The 14,902-nt window shown below is 41.1% G+C and overlaps 1 protein-coding gene across 1 annotated transcript in view; it reads left to right on the forward strand.

Moving 5' to 3' along the window:
• SETX (senataxin) overlaps positions 1-8,555 on the forward strand; it is a 45,859-nt gene extending 37,304 nt beyond the window's left edge. The window contains exons 22-25 of the mRNA XM_065418672.1: positions 1,192-1,356; positions 1,909-2,007; positions 5,187-5,274; positions 7,326-8,555. Coding sequence (XP_065274744.1) covers positions 1,192-1,356; positions 1,909-2,007; positions 5,187-5,274; positions 7,326-8,129 — 1,156 coding nt within the window. The 3' untranslated portion in view covers positions 8,130-8,555. The remainder of the gene's footprint in view (positions 1-1,191; positions 1,357-1,908; positions 2,008-5,186; positions 5,275-7,325) is intronic.
• Positions 8,556-14,902: the final 6,347 nt, after the last annotated feature.

Raw genomic sequence — 14,902 nt, forward strand, 5'->3', positions numbered from 1 at the left:
CAAAGTACTTGACTTCGGAAGGAAAAATCAAATGCACAACTACAAAATGGGGAGTAATCGGCTAGGTGGTAGTACTGCTGGAAAGCATCTGGGAGCATTAATGAATCAAAAATTGAATGAGAGTCAACAGTGTGATGCAGCTGCAAAAAAGGGCTAATATCATTCTGGAGTGTATTAACAGGAGTGTTGTATGTAAGGCATAGGTGGTAATTATCCCATTCTGCTTGACCCCGGTGAGGCCTCAGCTGGAGTACCGTGTCCAATTCTGGTCTTTCTCCAATTTGTCCAAATCTTTCCTAAAATGGAGAGTCCAGAGGAGAGCAACTAAAATTATATAAGGTTTAGAAAAACTGACCTATGAGGAAAGGTTACAAAAACTGGGTGTGTTTAGCCTTGAGAAAAGGTGACTGAGGGGGGATCTGGTAAGTCTTCAGATATGTTAAGGGCTGTTACAAAGAGGACAGTGATCAATTGTTCTCCATGTCCAGTGATGGTAGGACAAGAAGTAGTGGGCTTAATCTGCAGCAAGGGAAAAGTAGGTTAGATATTAGGGAAAACTTTCTAACTACAAGGGTATTTACAGTGGAATAGGCTTGCAAGGGAGGCTGTGGAATCCCCATCATTGGAGGTTTTTAAAAACAGGTTGGACAAACTCCTGTCAGGTTGGTCTAGGTATACTTGGTCCTGCCACAGTGCAGGGGGCTGGCCTTGTTCATTTCTTGAGACCCCTTCCAGCCCTACATTGCTGCGATGCATGGGCGCAAATATAAATAAGTGTTCATTTTGTGACAGTGTGGAATTTAATCCCTTGCAGCCTGGTTTGGTGTCCCACTAGCTGCCAGCACACACTGCTTACTCTAGAACTGTTTCTCCAGGCCCCTATGACCTCACTGACTTGCTTCTCCCTGCTGAATACTAAGGTTCTGCTTGTCACAAGACACACTTGCTCCCCTCCTCTATAACTTCCCCAGACATTAGAGTTCACATGGGACTGATAACAGAGCCTTTCACAGGAGATCTTCCCCACTGGTGTATGTCAGCCCTACCTTGGTGATTGCAGCATCTTTCATCCAGAGGTCTCAAAAGGATAAAGCATGAAGAGGCACAGTAAAATGAGCTGTGCTAAAGCAGTGAGTTTAACAATATATAAATGGTTTTGACATTGTTTTTCTTCCTCTTTATCTTGTTCAGCTCTTTTGCTAATCCCCAGGAAGTGAAGCTGGTGATGGAAATAATGAAATTGATTAAAGAAAAAAAGAATGATATTGGTTTTCGTCACATAGGAATAATCACCCCTTACAGTGCACAGAAAAAGATGATTCAGCAAGAGCTGGACAGAGAGTTTGGAAGGGGCAGGTAAAAATACCCTACATGTTCTAACTGGGACTAAATCCTCTGGATGGACTCCTTTTGCTTTTCCTCTGTCAAATATTGCAGTAGGGTAGAAACTGTAATAGTTAAAAAATTTTGTGCTGAGAAAAAGTACTGACAATTAGCTGCAACTAGTTTAAGCTATTACAAGCATAGAGCAGCATTCAAAGCTTTTTCTCTTAATAGTGCTAGTGAGGTCCTTGTGTACCATTCTCTAGTTTGTATCTCTTTATGTGATCTGATTTATACAACTGTTCAGAATAAAGCTGATTAAAGAGCACACTTCAAATGATTCCTGAACTACAATGAACCTGAACAATATTCTGGCATCATCTTGGCGTCTGAAAAAGAAAGTGAATGTTTTCAGAAAGGAGGGTCATGCACTGTATCTTTTTTTGTTAGAAATAGTTTAATTTACAGCATGCATTATTTTAAGACGTTAACCTTTCATAAAAATGGTTAGGTTATTGGGATAAGCACTTGGTTAAAATCCAAAGATGAAAATTTTAAACAGCTCAAAATTCCTCTCTCTCCTAGGGCGGGGGAAGTAGACACAGTTGACGGGTTCCAGGGTCGACAGAAAGACTGCATTATAGTGACGTGTGTAAGAGCGAACAGCACACAAGGGTCAATTGGGTATGTCTTGCCTTTTTTTAAAAAAAGGGGGGGGAGGGGAGGGGTGGAATTGGTGACTTGAAGTCTGCACACAACTAGAGAGACTTTACTGACTTGTGCTCTCTGCAGAAGGTCAGTAAGAGAACATCAGGGAGATAATATCTGTCTGGTGTTTTTCATCTCTGCCAGCCAAATTAAGCATCCTAATGGTCAGTTCACCCTCACCCCACCGATCTCGTAAAAGTGGTCTGGACAGGAGGTGCTATAGAAATACCTAATTCTTATGTAATTCTTTTCTTCAGTAGATTTCCAAGCACTTCACAGTCTTTAATGTATTTCTTCTCCCAGCACCCCTGTGAGGTAGGGCAGTATTATCCTCATTGTAGAGCCAGAAACTGAAGCACAGTGAGGCTAAGTGATTTGTCCAGGATCTCACACAGAGTCTGTAATGGAGCAGGGAAGTAAACCTGAGTCTCCCAGTGCAAAGTATAATAATCTGCACTGAGCACAGATGAACTTGCATGCATCCTTTGGTTTTCCATTTTAATTGTCTGTTTAGTTTGGACAGAGATGATACCTGGGTAACTGATGGCTGTGTAACTTTCTTCATGCTATTAGCACTGCTGTGCAATCTCACAAATTATACTCTCATGACTGTATATTGCAACTTTTTGATGTGCTGATCTTTCTTTCTCTTAAAAAAAAAAATTATTCATGATTATGAATGAAAGTGACCTATTTATATAGCACTTTCAGTGCCAAAGTATTGCTAAATAGGGCAGTGGTTTATAAATATGATTCAGAAATAAGCTAGATGGTTCCTTCATAGGTGAAATGGGCTTGTTCGCATGAGTGATAAGGGCATAAAAAGACTCAATTCTAGGTCACTAGTTCAAATAATTCCAGATCAGTAATGACATAATGTCATTCCCAGCTGACAGCTGTTTGATCCAGTGAAAGGAGACTCCGTTCCAATCTTAATGCATGTGTGTTTGCATCACAGAAATTGCCATCACAGTTGGCACTATTTTACTATTTTACTGGTAGTTGCAGCAGTAAAGACAACAAACTGTTAAAAGGACATTGGTACTGAACCATCTTGAGAGGCAGTGTGGTGTAGTTCAGTGATTCTCAGGGTGATCCGTGAGGAGCTGACTGCTCACATGAAGCTAATTCTTTGTTTCCACCTGCTAAATTGCATTAAGATGGATAAAAACATGTAAAATGCTTCCCTGATGTTACTTTTCCCCATAGGCAGTTGCTAGTGGCCACATGGATGTTATATGATCATGGAGATGGTCTGCACAGGCATGACTGGGAGGGCAGATGGTTCATTCTCCATTGAAATGTGGGTCTAAACAATGAATAAATTTGAGAATCCCTAATCTAGATGATTGTTTGGGAATGGGAGCCAGGTGTAATTCTGGTGCTGTTATTGGCTGGCAAGTCACTTACCCTCTTTGCTTCAGTTTGCCCCTTTACAAAGGTTACTAGCTCACCCAGCTGTTGAGGCTTTATTTGTACATTGCTTTGGCAATAAGATGCTCTTTAAGTTCTAAGGGCTTGTCTACATGAACAGTTAGACCACTCTACCTCGCGCTAGCCTGCTACAGTCTAATTGTCCCTAGGGATGCTGCTGACATACATTAACAGTTCATTAGACCGCTTTGATCTAGCCCTCTTTGAAATGGGACTAGCTGAAAGCGCTCTAACAAACTGTTAACATGCATCAGCAAGGGTGTATGTAGACAGACCATGGCAGGCTGGTGTGGTGTAGATTCACACCCCAGCTTGCTGCAGTCTAATTGTTCATGTAGACAAGCACTAAGTATTAATCACTGTGGTTTCTTCAAACTACATTGGCAAGGTGTTACGGGAAATTTGCACCACTACTGCCTGTGCTGTAGATTTATTTTGTATTGCGCAGAGGGGCTTTGATCTCTAGGGTAACCAGTCCAGTGGTGAATTCACTGAAAAGGTGACCTGCAAAGGGAGAAAAACGCTGTCCAAGAAGTGACACTGAAAGGATATTTTAATTGGGAGAGAAGGGACCCATTTAGATTTTTTACCTTAAAACTATCAGGAATATCAAGTTGTGCCTTCCCATTTTTTTGCTGGAGAACTGCATGGTGTCTACATTAGGGAATTTTACCTCAGAAATTCCATTGGTGGGAGCCCTAACATAGGTTGTTCTCTGGGTTGCAATGTTTTTACTATCGTGTGTGTGAAACTGCTGAAAAATAGGACTCATTAACATGTTGGTAACACCAGGTATTGCTGTGGTACCTGTTCAGCTAAATTGGTGTCAGCTGTGATGAGACTTTCTTTTGCAAAATTCTTTGTGTAGAGTAGGCTCTGGAGTTGGGAGCTTTTTCAGTCCTCGTTGGAGGAGGAGGCGTGGGTGTGTGCTAGTCTTTAACAGAGAGCTTTTTTCCGCAAGGTTCATCAGGAGTTTGAATTAAGTAGGTGCTAACGAAAATTGAACTTTAAACAATGAATAAAACCTATAATTCTGTTATCTGTATAGCCCTCTGGCAAAAACAGGGTAGACAAGATCTAATATTTCCAGTGTGAAAACTTCTTTGTCAAGGAACAAAAATGTCAGGTCTCAAGAACCATGACACAGCAAAAACGGCACAAACAGTGTGTTTCTCCTTTGCGGGTCACCTTAAAAATAAATAAAATATTCAAGCACAGTGTTGAAATATTAAATAGAACGTTTTCACATTAATCATACCAAATATTATTAATCTATTTCAGTTCAAGTCAAAAGGAAGCTCAAAGTCTTGACAGGAGAAATAATTTTGATCTCTTCCATCTGTGAGTCTGTGCAGGGAAGGGAAGTGGCAGAGGGAGTAGGAAAACTTTGGAGACTGTTTTAAGGTGAAAGGAGAAGTAGTGGCTACTAGTGGGACTGGAGATACCATTGAGAAGGGAAGCAGCAGCAGTAGAAGCTGGGGGAAGTGAGATTCTCTACAGGGGATTGAAGATGGCAAAGGGAGTCTGGGTAACAACCAAAGTGCCTTGTTCAGGGGAGGGCTGGCTGCTGTAGTGGGAACAAGGGATGGAGGAAAACCCACCTTTGTAGTTAGCATTTGTTTTTATTTCAGCAATTGTCACTTCTTAAAAATAAGAACTAAATTTCAGCTAAGAGTGTTGGAAGAAATAGTACAGCGACTTAATTTTGTTTCATTATTTAGGTTTCTGGCAAGTCTTCAGCGTCTGAATGTTACAATTACTCGAGCAAGGTACAGCCTCTTCATCCTTGGAAGACTGACAACATTAATGGTAGGTATAGTATTGTATTCCGGTGAATCTCTGCCTGTTCTCCCTGTTAGTTCAGGTCAGGAATGAGAAGTGAAAGCCATTCCCAACCCATCCTTGTGTGAAAGAGTCGTCTATGTTGGAATAAGGTTGTTCAGTTAAAGCAATCCAATGGTGTGAAAGCTGTTCTTGGGCAGAGTCAGTTGTCCTTGTCTAATACACTGCCACAGAAGGCTTTCTGAAGGGAGAGCTGTATCCATTGTTTCAAGCCAGGCAGGTGAGATGTTTTTCTGTAAAAAGGCTTGCAATAAAATGTAACAGTAAAAAATACTGAAAATATGAGGGGGTAGGTAAATCTTCTCCCCAGTGGCAGCCTGAACGAGAGCTGGCACTGGGAAGCTCCACAGCCTGAGGGTCAGAATCCTCTCCTTTCTTCCCCCCAAAAGCCGAACAATAAACCAAACGAAGCTGCCTTCCCCAATCCTAGTGACTGCTTCAGGTAGGGAGAAGACCAGAGGACCCACCAGCCCCAAATGCTCCCCAGATCTGCTCCCCATTCCCTTTATAGCAGAACTGCACAATATCTCCTGACAGTGCCCTCCATGCCTGAGGAAGAGTTGGTTTTTCACTCTGTAGCACATGCTGAGAATGCAAATTAAGCATAAAAAGAGGCCAGTTCAGTTCCAGACACTGTCTTATTGATGATGTCCTCTTCACCCCTTTGCTTCCAGAATTTGTTAGATCCTAGGCATGGTGGCGTAAAGTAAGGAGGAAAAGGGGAAGATTTTAGCTTATTTCATTGGGATCAAGTGTACTGCACTTGACCAGTTTTGAGGTTACTAGTCATTGTAATAAGAATCAGGACTGCTGGGACAGTTTAACTACTGTAGCTGGCATTTCTCATTCAGCAGAGACTCAGTAAATGTCCCTGTTCTCATGATATTGTTCTTGCATATAGTGCCTTCTTTCTAATAGGATCAATCTAACAAACCATTAGATTTTACTCATTTAGGAAGCTAAAATGTCTTTTTGAATTCGAAATTTTTAAAGGAACAGTTTCAGCTTTAAAAAAAATCACACTTTTGTCTGAATTTTTACTTACACATTTCAAGTAATGCCTAAGATAACCACCTGAAAAAAAATAGAATTTTTTTTCTATTGCTTCAGTTTGTTTACCTTTTGCACAAAATGCTATCAAATGCACAGTCAGTTTCCCTGGGACAGTCAGTTTTCCCTGCATGTGGGTCTTTTACACAGAAACAGCAGAGAAAAATATTTTTACAAAACAAGAAAATGTGGCTGGGTAACGACAGAAATTGGCAGGGTGGAATCTGGAGCAGGTGTAGTAATTGAAACTGCTTAAATTCACCTTTTAAAAATTGCCTATATTTGAAGTTGATGTCCCTTAAAGCAGTGGTGTGCAAATTTTTCAAATCGCGCCCCCCCTCCTCCCTTACCATTCAGAGAATTTGTCTTGCCCCTCCATTACTTGTAATCTAAAACTTTTTTTGTGCAGAAGTAAGGGTGGCAATGTGAAAAATGATATTTGTTAATATCACTTTCCACAGAAGACTTAGCACCTCATTGCCAGCAGCAGCAGAAGTAAGGCTGGCAGTTGGGCGCTAGTAAGTCTGCTATGGAAAGTGATATTGAGAGTTTCTTTGAACCCCCACCTCTTCCCCAGTTTGCACACCACTGCCTTAATTTTTCAAAAAATATATTCTATTACTGTATCTCATGCACCACTAGGGGGCAATCACACCATATTCTTGTGTTGTATTTGGACAAGGTCAGAGGACCGCTGTCCTGACAATCATAGTTACAGGAGCTGTCATTTTAAATGAGTTTGTACAATGATGGCTAAAAGTATCCTTTCTCTGTTATAGCAGTGGGATGCTTTATTGCTTTTTAATGAAAGTTTTACTAAAAATCCTTTCATCCCAGAGCAAGTGTACATACAGTTCCTGCGACGGCTATAGGAAGTGAGGTTGCATGGATTTAAAATGGGACCACATGCATCCTGAGATCCCTGTGTGTGCAGGTTTCTTTTTGCTAACTATTTTTCTTCTTTCAAGGAAAATAAAGACTGGAATAAGCTGATTCAGGATGCTCAGAGAAGAGGCGCTATCATCAAGACTTGTGACAAAAACTATAAAAAGGATGCTGTTAAAATTCTGAAACTCAAACCAGCATTACAGCGGCCACTCTCCTATCCTCCTACTGCTGCACTGTCAGAGAAAGCTACTCAAGTGCAGACGTGTTTGGGCAGCGATGGGAAGAATAAGGACACCAACAGAAAAAGCAGCAATGACTCTAGAAGACTCTCTGCCAGTGCTGGCCTGTCAGCACAAGGCAATGGAGTAGTCCGACAGCCCCCAGAGTCTCAAGTTTTGGGTTCTAAAGGAGTCACTCTTCCCACAGCGGTGCAGCCTGCTGTTCGAGAGAGACCTCGGGATCCAAGACTGGCTAGGAGGACAGAAGCGACAGGGAAGGAGCAGGCCTCCAAGAATAGCAGTCCATCAGCCTTGAGCAATCCAGATGTGACATTGTCACGGGGACCTGATGCATCTTCAGCCCACTGGGGTCAGATCAGCACTGTGCAGCCTCCTGTCTCCAAGGCAGAAGATTTGAACAAGCCCAACCAAACTGTAAGACAGCCAGACATGCCTTTCACTGCTTCCCATACAGCCAGGCAGGACCATGACTGGAGAGTTTCTGTCTCATCAAAAGAGGCAAGAACTGTCAGTAAAGAAGACCAGAAAGGTAATGAGTGGAGCAAAGACAAGGACTATCGGACCCCTTCAAGCAGAAGAGCATCGGAACAACCCCCAGAGAACAAAGACTTGAGTGAGGCCAAGAGGAGGAAGGTCTCCTATTAGCTGAAATCTTTCTAGGATCAGCTGCAGCTGGCAGCCTTGCCCCCACTATATAAGCCCCTCCAAAACCTATCCCCCAGCCCTTAAAAATATGGACTATATTAAAAACAAAGTGTCTAGTTCACCTGGAACTCCTTCATATTGCTACTTTTCTACTAACAGATCCAGTTTTTTCCATCCCATCACTGGCTGTTGGGTGAATTCATACCTGAGAAATTATATCCTTGGAGCTTTTGAACTGAAAAGTTGGGTAATTGCTCCATGTGTAATGGCAGTAAGTTTGAACTATGATCCTAGGAAGTGAAGTGGTGTAAATGTTGAACAGATGTATATTTGTATAGCATACAAAATTATTTTAAGATTTAATTCAGCAAGCATATTGCTGCTTGTTTCCATGCCCAAAAGCTAATTTCAGAGTGGAGCACGTTTTTTTTATTAAAAAAAAAAAAAAAAAAAACCTGAAAGAAAACTTCACCAGAGATTTTTGGTAAGTCTAGTTTCTTTAATAGCAAATGGGACATTTTGAAAAGTCTGAGAGGATGGTAACAGGTCAGATGGTTTTTGATTCTTTCTGAAATTCCACTGGTGCCTCATGGAAGACAGTCAGGGGGGCGGGGGTTGAATGTTCAACAGAGAATTCCACATATGGTCTGTGTGTGTGTGTGTGTGTGTGTGTGTATATATATATATATTTTTTTTTTATTTCACTTCCCCACTTTTTCATAGGAACAAAATATCCTCGGTTCATGCAGATGTGCCTTGAGTCTTACTTTTGCTCCTTATTTTTCAGCTGTTGTCCTTAGCCATGTGATTGGGACGTCAGTTTATTGCAGTTTCAGAGTCTATAGACTGATGCACTAACTGGCTCAAGGCTCTGAGCTCCCACTTAAGTCAGTAGTAGTTGAGGACAGTCAGATTGCGTGAGCCTGGTTAGGCCTATTGGCTCCAAGTGAGGAATAAGCAGCAGAAGTTTTTGAAATCTTAATCAAAGATCCAGTCAATGCTTGATGATGATACTTGGCTTGCTTGGTAACCGAGCACTTTGAGATCTGTGGAGATGAAAAGGGCTAGCTATGTAAGAGCTAAGTATGATTATTACTATTACTGCTTTCTGTTTACTCTGTAGATGTAGAATATCTAACTGGTAAATGAATAAAACTGCAATAACTTTTTTTTTTTTTAAAAAGCCCTACTCATATGCATGTTTTCATAACAACAAAATTGCAAGTGGAGTTGTTTCTAAATAGAATGTGTTCAGATTAAGGCATCAGTTGCTCTTTCAGGAATATGGTGAATGTCTAAGTGTATAAAGAAAGTGAACAACACCTGTTAGGCATACTATCTGTTCTGCATAGAGACAATACTGAGCTCATACTTTGTTTGTGTATGTTTATTTAGCACTTTGACGATCTGTCACTGGCTAGAGCCAGAAGTAGTGTGGGCAAGCAAGGTGCAGATTTTTTCTGTGGACCTTTGGTGATAATGCAGCTCATTTTCAACTTGCAAATACCCCTACTATGGCTGTTCTAAGTTTGATCTGAGAAGAGATTACCATGGTACGCCAGATCACTTTGTGGTGTTGACAAATGACCTCTCAGGACTAGAACGAAGCCCTCAAACGTGCTTTTATATGTGAGCTCTTGTGAGATAGAACCCAGCTTTCTTAAAATGCAAAATTAAGACCTAGCTCCATTAAATTAATGGGAGCAGGTTCTCAGCACATCTACTGAATGACTTATGCCCACACTACACACGAGTATTTTGATTCCATTACCATGCTGGTCTTTCCAATTTCACCACAACATAAGAAAATGAACTCCACAAGACTGCCATGGGCTAAACAATTGTACCAGCGGTATTGTTTAGGTCTCCCTCCCGATACTTTCATTGCAGTGATTAACGTTGCCTTCTTCCTTTCATACTGACAAACAGCTGCGTGGTGGTGGCGTCACAACAAAATATAGAGATGACATAACTACTGTAAGAATAATAGGACAGTAGCTACATGGTAAACTGTAAATTGTACTGCTATGAATTCACCTATCCAAGCTTGAAATAGATGTGCTTTACTAGTGACAGCTGAGTGATAGGTATTTTGAAGGCTATATCTCCTGTATCTGCATGGCACAGCTCATGACCTGCTGTTCTCTATTACAGTGATGGTAAAGAGAATAAATGGGCTAAATTCTGCCCTTAGATAGGCTCATGAAATGAAGCCAATAACAGATGTCGGCACACAATTTGAGAGCAGAATTTAACCCCAAAGCTTTGTTTAATATGTGTACTACATTAATTAGGTGCGTACACTGGCACCAAATTGCCAGTGTACGCACCTTAAACTGTCATGAAAGTTGTTCAGAGTAGTGTATGAACTAACATGCGTTTTCAGGGAGTAGAGCTGTTGGAATGAGCCACTTGTTGTCATACATTAGTGATCTCTGCATAACTCTTAGCTGAGATTCATTCCCTGTGTGTATCTATATCTAGGCTAAATAGGAACACTTTGAAATACTGTCTCCCTTATAAACCTATTGTATCGGTGCAGTATAGGTTAAAAAGGCAGCGTTAGTCAGCAAACCGCTGTAGTTCCTATCGCTATGGAAACCATGCAGTGTATATTCATGTAAAAAAACTGAAGACAAAGTCAGTCTGAATCAGAGAATGCTGTTCTAACGATTAACTGGAAAACTGTTTGTCATGCGAATCTTAGAACTCTTCCAGTCTCCTGTTTGTCAAATCCAGAACGTAAGTTCTATCCTGAAAACGACACTTGTCAGGTGCTGGAAGGAATTTTATTCTGATGTCTTGCATTGCCTTTGTGGCATTACATCACCCATGCTTTGTATATTTTATATCTCCTGTCTCTATATAGGGAGAAGTGATGAGCTGTGCCGTTTTCGCTATATAGGGATAAGTGGCTTGTGCGTACCTATCTGTACCCAATAAATCCTGTATTACACGCACTATTGCTTAGTGGAGTTGTATAACTTCTCAATAAACCCTGTTTGATTGAGAGACTGCAGTACCATTCCAGTTTACTCCCTCAGCTGATACAAGGTTTTATTGCCTTTACTTGCTTTGTATCTGTCGCTGTTTTGTCCATCTTTTCTCTGCACCGGCTCATTCCTGCCACATCAGTTTGTTAATGCTATATTTTGTTTTTGAATAAAAAAATGTTTGGGTTGAGTTTGCCCTTTATGTTAAGCATTTTTCTCTTTATGCATAGCCCAGAATTGGTTGCTTTTAGTAAAAATGAGAGTTCATGTGGAGTAGATTAATCGCTTTTAATTGGTATTTTTCTTCCAGCTAGATACATAACACTTAGTGTAACCAGCAGGCAAAGTGTGATCCCAGGCACTTTCTTCACTTAGAGAGTTTAGACTAAATGTATTACAAAAATAAAACCTATGCCAAGATGCACACTGATATGGTGCAGTTTTAACTTATTTTCACCTCAACTGTTTGTTTTGTTCATGCATCATGTAATCAACCTTTTAGTAGAGACCGATGAACATATATGCAATCTATATTGTGTTGTCATTTTGTTTTCTCCTCCTTTGACTGATCTGGCCAATCCCTCAACTATGCAAGTAGTCTTGTGCTATTCCTTCTCACGTATTCCTGTTTCAGAACTAGTAAGTGGCAGAATAGCCATTGGAAGACCCCTGTCCTCTTGCATGTGTATTGCTTAGATGAATCATTAGTGAATGTGTGGAAGACTGACTGCATGTATTTTAATGTAAAGCAGTTTAATTTCGTCTTTGGACCAAATAAGTTTGGAAGAAGAAACTTGAAATGTAAATCAGTGGCTTCTGTTTGGATTAATTTTCAATGCTATGGCGGCTCCTTTGTGGTGCTGCTTGTCATTTGATATCTCTGAATAATAGAATGGGAATCCCTTGTGCTTGTAAGTGCTGAAATATACTCTGTCCAGAATAGGTGGAAGAGAATTGCACTTAGAGGAGAATCAGACATTGTCTGTTAAGGTGGTATCCAAACATTGCCTAATACGGGTATCTTCCTGTTGCAGATTTCACTGCAGTTGTACAGGATACAGCACCATAACCTCAGTCTGGCACTCAAGATCCCTCCCTTCGTGGGATCTATACAGAGCTCAGATTTACTAGCCAGATAAAAGCAATAACCCAGTTCAGGAAATGTAGTCATACCTAGTACCTTAACTTTTTGTCACTTGTGTGAAGTGCTTGGCATTTGACTTACAAGTGCACCCAAAGCCTACTTAACTAAACTTACTGGGGGGAGAGGAGGAGTGGAAGGGGTCCACATGAAATTTAAAAAAAAAAGTGTCCCACTGTCAGTAACACAGGCCCAACTCCACTGGTGGTAGCAACATTAGGTGCTCTGTAGTAGACACGGCTCTCGTGGCCATGTATTTTTTACATTTTCTGTCTAACTCTGCTTTGACTAGATCCAAACCACACGCCATTAAAAACATCAGCAGCACCCAGGGCCTTGTCTGCTTTAGAGCTCTCAATGCTACTCAAACTGGGAAAGTGGTGGAAGAATTTTCAGAAGAAAACTCTAATGTAGACAAGTCGCGTGTGGCTTGCTGATTGGAAAGCAACTCGGTCCAGTGGACAAAACAAAGGACTGGGCATTGAGGTATCGGGGTTTGAGTTGTGCTACTGACTCAGAGGGCAACATAGGGCAAGTCACTTATCGCCTGTTGCCCAGTGTCTAAAATGGAAGTAATTCTTCCCCTTCTTTAGAAAGGGTCTTGATCTCTACTGATGCCATGTCAGTGCCAAGTATTGTGTATTTCCAGGTCAAAAAATGTGATGAGGCTCTAGAGCATGTACCAGTCAATTAAGGGTAAAGCAAGATTTATAAGTATGTTGTAGTTACCTTTTTAAAGTAAGTGTTAAAAACCCAGGGACTTCACAGTCTAGTTTTTTTTAAAGCAACCATTTGAATGTGCAAGCTGATACCTGTACTTTAAAATTAGGGCATAACATTGTTCTAGTAGTTGACAGCTGAAGGCTAGTTGGTCATTTGCAGACTCTGTTCATACCACAACAACCAGAACCATGTTTCTAAAATTGCAAAACACTCTCCTCTATGCTGCATGAATAAATAATTCAGAGATGAAACAAACTCTGCTATATTGTAATTGGGATTTATGGTGCTAAACCATAAAATACAACTCCTATCCACAAAGGCTCCATTCGCAAGTCATATATATAAGGCCTTTCTAAATCCCTGGAAAAATCCGTTGCACTGTTTTCAGTGCAAATAAATCTAAACTAAGCAGGGTGTTGTACATTAAATGCCTCTGAAAGATGAAGCCTGTTAGCCATGTGCTCCTGTCTGCTAAGGTACAGACTCCCTTCCCATTAGTGGCCAGGAAGATCCTGGGGAGTGAGAGGTGAATATATCTTGTACACTTGTTACATCTGGTATGGTTCAGCATATCTAAAACTTGCTTTCTAAACTGGCATATGTGACACTGTCCAATGCAGTCTTATTTCATTGCTGTATCGAGTAGAGAATTTGCTCTTTTGCAGTGGGATTCAACGCAATCTGGACCTGAGGACCGTCATTGATTTCCGCTCTCTCCCCCCCTTTAAACTCCCAAATCACTGCAGAGTCTATCACTCCTGCTCCTGGCTAACAGAGGGTCACTTTAGAGCCACTGCAAAATTTTCAGGAATGTAATTTAGACTTCCCCACCATTATGGCCCATGACAACAGATTTTTGACATTCCTGTCCCCCCTTCTTCCCCTTTACGCTCGCCCACCCCAAAACCAATGCTTTCCCTGGGCAAGCAAAACTAGACAAGTTTACTTTAGAGCAACTTGAAACTCTCCTCTGCCCCTGGTGCCTAAATGTGCCACTCCCAACCAACACTTACGTGGCTCCAGCAAAGCACCCCAGGTTTGGCCATGGACTGGGAACATTTCCTAGAAGATGCTGCTTTAAGTATCTTTAGTGCCTAACTCTGATCTTATTTAGAACTCAGAAAACACTGAGCTTCTGCTTTTATTTACACTTGGGGCATTTCATGAAAGCCAATTAAAGCACAGAATGTTGCTGATGGGACAAAGTGCTGATAGCATGTGCTGAGTCCCTTTCCCTTTAATGATCTATTCCCCCCTTTCAGGATCAGCCTTTCAGATGAACTGTCCGTTTCCTAACCATTTAAAAAAGAACTGTCCTGTGCAGCTCGAACAAATTCTAGCAAATGTAGATTTCCCCCGTCTTCAGCTGAGAATGAACACGGTTAAAAGCTTTCTTGGGTGAGTGAATTTGTGCATAAAGCCAAACTACTGTTGATTTTTTTTTTTTCTGTAGCCATGGTGATAGATTCATACTGGCTGCACTATTTAATCATGCCAGACAACAGGTCTAGGATTGCAGATTTTTTGGTGGCTTTTATTTGGGTAAACAGATTTGTTATGACACCACCAAATAGTTAACGTTGGAATACAATTTGAGGTAAATAGGAAAAACAGAGGTCTCTCTGAATGCTTGTTTAAAGAGGTCAGCATTTTGCAGACAGGTATAATTTTTAAAATAAACAGGCAAACCAACTTAAAACATTAGTGTGAGTAGATTTTTCAGGAGGGTGCTGGTGCCTTTTAAGGATTTTTCTGTTAGCCTTCCCATAACCAATATTCCCTTCCCTTCTTCCCCCTCTCCCCCCGACCCCCATTTAAAAGCATGAACTGTTGCTGCATGAATGTCTGCAGCTTCTCTATGGGTCTTCCAGAATGTGAACGTTCATCAGTGGCCTGTACATAAGATGAAGGATGTT

Source organism: Emys orbicularis, chromosome 18, assembly GCF_028017835.1.
Source record: "Emys orbicularis isolate rEmyOrb1 chromosome 18, rEmyOrb1.hap1, whole genome shotgun sequence".
NCBI classification, from domain to species: Eukaryota; Metazoa; Chordata; order Testudines; family Emydidae; genus Emys; species Emys orbicularis.